This window comes from Camellia sinensis, chromosome 15 (assembly GCF_055761805.1).
Source record: "Camellia sinensis isolate YWXY chromosome 15, ASM5576180v1, whole genome shotgun sequence".
Taxonomy (NCBI): Eukaryota; Viridiplantae; Streptophyta; class Magnoliopsida; order Ericales; family Theaceae; genus Camellia; species Camellia sinensis.
Window position 1 is genome coordinate 98,460,449 of NC_138975.1, and position 8,102 is coordinate 98,468,550.

At 40.3% G+C, this 8,102-nt stretch overlaps 1 protein-coding gene across 1 annotated transcript; it reads left to right on the forward strand.

Moving 5' to 3' along the window:
* Window positions 1-4,844: 4,844 nt before the first annotated feature.
* On the forward strand, window positions 4,845-5,724 carry LOC114320025 (uncharacterized). The gene is made up of 3 exons (XM_082908420.1): window positions 4,845-5,177; window positions 5,292-5,490; window positions 5,702-5,724. Exons 1-3 carry the CDS (start codon window positions 4,845-4,847, stop codon window positions 5,722-5,724), a joined length of 555 nt encoding a protein of 184 aa, XP_082764546.1.
* Window positions 5,725-8,102: the final 2,378 nt, after the last annotated feature.

Genomic DNA, 8,102 nt, shown 5'->3' on the forward strand with positions numbered 1-8,102 from the left:
ATAGGAGTTAGCCCGAGCACGGGAAACGAGGGACGTTTCGTACTTCGAGTGACGGAACGTGTCTCTATTCCCAGTCACCGACACTCCGGATTATCCATGATAGAGTTTAGGTCTTGTTGTGTTTATATGTGCATTCATTTCATATTGAGTCATGCAATTCGACTCCTCGGCCATCATGCATTGATATGCGTGATTGGTGGCACGAGGACCGAGGACTACACTCCCTGAAGAGTAGTCATGCATACATATGTGAAAAAACTTTCCCATGTCCCTTTCTTGCTCTCTGTTACAGCTAATCAAGAATCAGTAGCCTTTCAAAGCTTGGCACGCATCCCAAGAATAATTGCAAACAGAGGCTAATTGGGGCATCGCAGTGGATTTCTGCACAAGGCAACTCAAGCATGCATCATCCATCATCCGGAGCAGAGTTGAGGCAGTCCCTGGCTTGCATGCCAATTTATTGCTTTCCTAATTTAATTTGTTAATTAATTAGGATTTTGTACATATTTGGACTGTAATTATTCATTTGGGACTGTATATTATTTATTCGAACCCTCTGCGTGAGGGCAATGTTGTAATAAGTGTACGTGTGTGTGATGTATGTCTTCCAACCCCACGTCTTTCTCCCTTTTATTTACCCGCTTATGATGGTTAGATTAGGGCATGTTTCAATTAGCATACAGTATGATAGCATGTTTGCATTCATTCATCTGTTTTGCATGCACCGGGCTCGGCGCATCATACTAACTGCATTGTATTTTCAATTCCAAGTTGAATACATGTTAGCTGTAGCATTTCATATGCCATGTTTAGAATAGCCGAGCCTGCTATAGTTGCATTTTTGCGTGTGTTGCATTAGGCATTTCCGTATAATTAGGATCATGCATGGATTTCTAATTAGCTTCTGTTTTGGCTTGGAGTACTCGGTAAGTTTTATGCTTTAGCATCCTTGCATGCGTGTGAGTGACTGCCATGATAGCATGCTTACCATGAGGCTATATGCTTATGTGATATAACTGCCTGAATGCCTGTGGGTGAAGGTTGGGTTATTTGAATTGGAACAATTCATCAAATGTGTGTTTTAAGCCCACTAGATAGTGGCAAAATCATGTTTTTCTAAGCCCACCCAAGGGTGGCAAATCCACGTCTTAGCCTACTTGCGGGTAGCACCATCAAACCACTTTAAAAAATAAACATGAAATGTTTTGTTCCAATTCAGACGATCCAGTCTATACTTGTATGCTGTGCGCATCACATAGTAAATCTAGGCTAATAACCGGAATAAGAACGCATAATGTTTTCAAAAATAGATATCATGGTTAGTAGAGGCCGATCTTTGATCGGGCGAGCAGGGGTGCTCACGAAGTGACCTTCCCCAATCGTACCCAAGTTCCCGAGCCGAGACAACTTTAGTGATGACGGACACGTGGCCTTAGGCAAACGAGTCAGGGTTTCCTAAATTTTCTCAAAATAAAACATTTAGGTGGCGACTCTGTATCTGGCAAAGCAGTCCATGTTTGGCACTTTTTTCAAAAATCTGTTTTCTCAAAACGATTTGCCGAATTTGGACTCTTTGGTTCAGATTTAGAACCGCGACAATTTGAGAGTCTGAGCTATAATGACCCCAAATGAACAGAACGGGACTCGTTCCTCCTGGGGCGTTCGGGGACGTCTATAGGTAGTCCTTCACATGCTTCATATGCTTGTAGTGTAACTTATGTTCACTAGCTCACAATGCATGTTGTTTTGGCCCTCTTTGCTAGCACATTTTGGCCATGATCCAAACTAATTTTATTCATATTTTGGGGTGCCTTAGCTCTTTTTGAAGTGTTTTGGGTCATGCATGCATTGTTGTATATGGTCATGGTTCAATCAAGCTTACTAGCTTTGTATATCGGGTCCAATAGCATGCGTTGTTTGGGCCTTTGACATGATTTAGCATCATTCCTACCATGATTTCAGTGCATATTACTTGGCCATATTCTCATGTTTGTCACTCTTTCAATGCGTTTGAGAGTTGCATCATTACACCCTATTCATGAGCCTTTGCATTGAGCTTCATTCTTATGCCTTTCAAGCCACCATCTTGGCTCATTTTGCCACTGTTTTGGGCCTGCATAGGGTCTGTTTGTAGTTGGTTTTGTCATTTGAGCATCGCCTTGCATGCCTCTAGTGTAATGTGCTTCGCTAGCTTCGATATTTGGGCCTTTCCACATGCATTGTGTGAGTTGTTTGCATGATTCAGAGCTATTTTTTATGTCATTTCAGAGATGAAACATGTGTCATTGTATGCCATATTTCATCTATTCAATGCTTTTGTAAAGTTGCATTTTGTGCCTTAGGCTTGGAGCCCTCGTATTGTGCATGCTTGTGTGTTTTTTGGGGCCTTGTTTTCATCATGTTTGGCCACTGATTTGGACCTATCCGAGAGCCGTCCATTTTGGTTTAAGATCATTATCGCATGTTGTTGCATGCTTGCCTTGCATGTTGTTGCATACGTGGCCTATTGCATGTTGTTGCATGCTTGAGTTATATCGCATTTGGCATGCCTCTTTTGCTATGTTACTTTGCATGTTTGCATATATTGTCCTTTGCATGTTGTTGCATGCTTGCCTCACATGTTGTTACATGCTTGCCTACCCTTGAATGTTGTCACATGCCTTGTATGTTTGCATGCTTGTCTAGGTTGCATTGTATTTGGCATGCTTATTACCATTAGCCTTGTATGGCATTGTCCTTAACATGCTCATGGTGCATTAGTTTTGCTTTCATGTTTGCATCCCTTACCTCTTGAACAAGCATGATAGAGGTTGGGGTCCCTTATGTGTTTTTTGTGCATTTTGTTTGATATTGAATTGCACACTTGGCTCCTTTGGCCATCATGCATTGGAATGCGTGATTGATGTCCCGAGAGTCGAGAACCATACTCCCTTGAGCTCATGACATGATAGGGAGGATGGTTGTGCAAACATTGTATTGTAAATGCATTGCCATGCTCTATTTGTCCTCTGCTGCAGTAAAACAGCATTCTGCAGGAAGAGATGGCCGGTCAGCCATCTTCAGTGTCAGCCGGCTATGCATTGTTGGCCGAGAGCCTCACAAATGGTCGATGACCTCCCACAGTGCTCAGGGAGTGGTTCAGATGCATCCTTGAGACTTGTGCAGTTTTCAAAGGTGTCGAGCGGTGCAAACAAAGGCAACATATGACGTGGCGATCGATTTTTGAGCATACATGCATTTGTCCCTCTTCCCGAGGTTGCTTTACTGCTTTAGTAACTTAATTGATTTGTTTAATTAGTTAAGTGTTATGTAATAATTAATTAGCTTGTTAGTTAGTTAATTAGTTAAATTTGTATTATTCTTTCGGTCTCTCCCTCGAGAGAGCCAATTGTTGTAATAAGTGTGCGTGCGTGCGTGTGTGCATGTCTTCCAACCTCCATTTCTTTCTCCCTTTTACTTACCTGCTTTTGTTGGTTAGTTCTAGGCCATATTTCAATTAGCATTCCTATGCTCGCATGTCTGCATCATTCATCTGTATTGCATGCACCGGGCTTGGCGCATCATACTAATTGCATAAGTATTTCAATTCCAACTTGAATACATGTATCGAATTGTCGCATCTCACATGCCATTCCTAGATTATCCGAGCCTAGTCTAGTTGCACTTTGCCTGTGATTGCATTAGCCATCTTAACATGGACTTGGATCATACATTGATTACTAACATGTTCCTTGTTTTGGCTCGGAGTACACTGTGAGTGTTTATGCTTTAGCATCTTGCATGTGTGTGAGTGTTAACATGACAGCATGCTTACCATGAGGCTAATTGCTTATGTGATATAACTGCCTGAATGCCTGTAGGTGAAGGTTGGATTGCTTGAATTGGAATAATTCATTGAAATCCGTGTTTTAGCCTACTCGCGAGTAACAAACTTCAAACCATTTTCCAAACAAACGGATATGCGATGCTTTGTTCCAAATTAGGTGATCTAGTCTATATATGTTTTGCTGTACGCATCACGTAGTAAAGATTAGCTAATTAACCGGAATAAGAACGCATGTGTTTTCAAAAACTCGATATCATGTTTAGTAGTGGCCGATCTTCGGATCAGGCGAGCGAGGGTGCTCATAGATGACCTTCCCCAATCGTACCCAAGTTCCCGAGCCGAGGCAACTTTGGTGATGACGGACACGTGGCCTTAGGCAACGAGTCAGGGTTTCCTAAATTCTCCAAAATAAAATATTTATGTGGCTACTCTGTATCTGGCAAAGCAATCCATGTTTGGCACTTCTTTCTTAAAAATCTATTTTCCAAAACGATTTGTCGGATTTGGACTCTTTGGTGATTTATCAGTCTTGTATCGCACTTTGCAAGATCAGATTAAGAACTGTGACACTTGAGTCCGAACTGTAGAAGCATAAGCCCGACGGCGCGTCTACAGATTGCCCCACTTTTCTCAAGGTATGGACTCTATTTGGATAATTGTTGACCGTTTGACTAAATCCACACATTTCTTACCTGTCAAAACTTTTTATAATGCAGATAAGTTGACTAATATGTATGTGAATGAAATTGTGAGATTGCATGGTGTGCTAGTGTCTATAGTGTCTGATAGGGATCGTAAGTTCACCTCAAGATTTTAGCAGAGCCTACAGCAAGCTTTGGGAACTACGTTAAGACTGAATAGTGCATATCACCCATAGATAGATAGCTAATCAAAAAGAATGATACAGACTTTAGAAGATATGCTTAGAATGTGTGCCCTAGATTTCCAAGGCAATTGGGAGACCTACTTACCATTGGCCGAGTTTGTGTATAACAACATCTACTATTTGAGTATCGGTATGGCTCCTTATGAAGCCTTATATGGGAGAAAATGCCATTCTCTGATCTGTTGGGCCGAGCTAGGTGACAAACCTTTGTTAGGACCGGAACTTGTGCATGAGACGACGGAAAATCTGAAATTGATTCAACAAAGATTGAAAACTGCACAAAGCCGCCAAAAGAGCTATGCGAATTTCCGAAGAAGAGATCGAGAATATGAGGTTGGGGTTCATGTGTTCATCAAAGTGACTCCTATGAAAGGGCAAATGCGGTTTGGAGTGAAAGGCAAATTGGCACTGAGATATGTTGGGCCATATGAGATTCTTGAGAAAATCAACCCGGGGACGTATCGGGTTGCTTTACCTACAATCATGGAATATATGCATAATGCTTTTCATGTTTCGATGCTTCGGGAATATTTATGAGATCCATTCCATGTGATTGAGCCAACTCATGTGCTTCTGAAGGATGACTATGCGTACAAAGATAGGCCAATTCAAATTGTGAATCGCAGAATCAAACGATTGAGGAACAAAGAAATATCGTTGGTCAAAGTTGATTGGCAAAACCATGGAGGGACCTATGCAACTTCAGAGACGGAGGAAGATATGATGAGAAGATACCTTGATTTGTTTCCTTTGGACCTGATGTTCTTTCAAAATGAAGGTAATTCGAGTTTGGAGGACCAAACTCTTTAAGGGGGGAAGACTGTAACAACCCCAACCTATGGTTAGCTGATAAACCATGATTACTTATGCTTAATGAGTAATTAAGATGAAATTCTTAATTAAATGCATGCGTATTCCATTAATTATGTTTATATTTGTCTGCTGTAGGAATATCTGTTTGTATTTTTGTTTTGTTCTGCGAATTGAAGGCCTTATCGGCATCCGATCATGAAATTAACCTGATATTTGTGTTATTTGGAATTTTTGGAAAATTATGGTAGGTTTAATTGAAATTCTATTCGGAACAAAATAATTAGAATAAATTAATGACCATTGCTTAGACTAATTCAAGTTTAATTAGCCAACTCTAGCCAAGCCTATATAAGGCCACCCCCATCACCTCTTATACACTTTACACTCTCATTCACACATACTCTTGAGCTCAAACATATATATATATATATAGAGAGAGAGAGAGAGGGAGAGAAAAGGAAAGAATTGAGATCAAGAGCTTGAAAGTAGTGAATTGCTAATAGAAGTGAAGTTGGAGATTTAAGCTTTTACACATGTGAACCCAAGATTCTTAGGTAAGAATTCAACCTTTTAACTTTGACATTGAGTCACTTAGCATATGAATCCAAAGAATTGAGTTGTGTAATACAAGAATCCAACTTAGATAGAAGAATATAGGGGTGTATCATGCATGCATGTATATATCATAGCATTTTGAATTGATTCCAAAGAATTCCCACATGCATGTGCTTATCCCACCTTTGTTTGGAGAATTCATCTTGTGCTGTATTATTTTATACCAATTGATCATGTGTTGGAAGCCTTGAAGCCAAACCATCTCATGCATGTTATGTTTTGAAAGATTTGAGTTTGTTTTGAGCAATTAATGTGCTTTTGGACCTTGATTTCAAGAAATGATCTTCAATTCTCGATGATTTACACATTTACAAGTGTTTTCTCAAGTTTTCGGCCCAAAAGACCATAATTTGCAGCTTTGAATTTGAGTTTGGACTTGAAAGAGCAATCTGGAAATTCCAGATTATGTCTCTCCACTTGAGTGACAGAACCTGTGCTTGAGCGACCACTCTGTGTTTTGCACCTCCACTCGAGTGACCAAAAGTTGACTTGAGCATAAATTGCATGCTCCTAGAAGTTCACATGTTTCGTAGACCACTCGAGCGACAAGAGTTGCGCTCAAGCGAAGACCTCAGTCACATGCTCGAGTGACCGTCGAGCAAAGAAATCACATAACCAATACTTTTGCAGAGTTTACAGACCGCACGAGCGAAGAAAGTTACGCTCGAGTGACCACTCACATTTTTGAACCTTCGCTCGAGCGAAGAAAGCTACACTCGAGCGAGGACCCTGTTTTCAGCATGTTTGGCCAAGTGTTGAACAACATGTTTTGGCATCCTCATTGCATCATAGGCATTCTTAGGCCAAGATTAAGACATAATAATGAGGATAAAACTTAGAAACACATTAAGAACGAAATGTGAAGAGTTAAGTTATATCCGGGTGTGTGTTTCAAGGTTGTATCTGTTAAGTTTGTGTAGGTCATGCGCCGTAAGCTATTTGATTTGATTTGCCTGCTTTGTCTGTCAACTCTGAAGCCATCTGTGAGTAATAACTCTGTAGAGTTATGTTTAACTTTAATTATTTTTTGATGATATGAAATGATTGGTTTTCTGAATTGCTATTTTAAGAATCATGAATAAATGTCCATCTCTCTGAAATGTATTTGTGCCATCCTTAGTTCACGTGGCCTTCGCCTAGGGGTAACAATACCGTGGCCAATATGCACGTGGCCCTAGCCCAAGGATAACAATACTATGGCTCATATCTAGGTGGCCCTTGCCCGGGGATAACAATACCGAGGCTTATGTTCATGTGGCCCTCGCCTGGGAGTAACAATACTATGGCTACTTGTGCACAAGATGTGGACCTATATGGTCGTCGGTACCGACTATGCAAATTTGATACGATATGATAGCTAAATGGATATACCATATATAATTGCTATGATTTCTGGTTAACTATGCAAATCTGAAGTTGTTTATGATTTGAAATATGCTACGGGGCATCATTCATTAAATTCTTTATTCTGTTGTTATTCACTGGGCTTCTCTCACTCTATTTATATTATGTATGTAGGTGACTAGGCGCGTGACCAGGCTCAAAGTTGATGACCTGGAGTTTTGGTTTGTCAGCCACCCTTTTGTGCCTCCCAATGAGGTTTTGGATTAAGTTAAGTCTTGTGGCCATGTTTTGTGATCATTTAAGACCTTGTTTTCTTTTGATACATGAACAAGCTTTGGTTTATCTGTATAATGGGCTAAGTTCTTTTTTTGCTTTATCTGTAATGAATGTGATGTAAGACTATTATACGTATGACGTCACGATTCTATATATAAGTTTTCAAATTTCTGTCCCATATATGCTTACACAGCTCAATGGATTATGTATGTTTTTATATATTTGCTTCCACAGACTCTTATTATGTCATGATCGATTTAGATGCCTTCGGTATTTCAAGGATTACTGGCTGGTTATGACGCTAAACTTATAGGGGCTGGTTTGGGTCGTGACACCCCCGCT

Coding starts and splice junctions, on each gene's coding strand:
- LOC114320025 (XM_082908420.1), top strand. CDS start 4,845: ATGGCTCCTTATGAAGCCTTATATGGGAGAAAATGCCATTCTCTGATC. Junction 5,178..5,291: donor TCAACCCGGGGACGTATCGG/GTTGCTTTACCT, acceptor GTGCTTCTGAAG/GATGACTATGCGTACAAAGA. Junction 5,491..5,701: donor GATGTTCTTTCAAAATGAAG/GTAATTCGAGTT, acceptor TGCGAATTGAAG/GCCTTATCGGCATCCGATCA.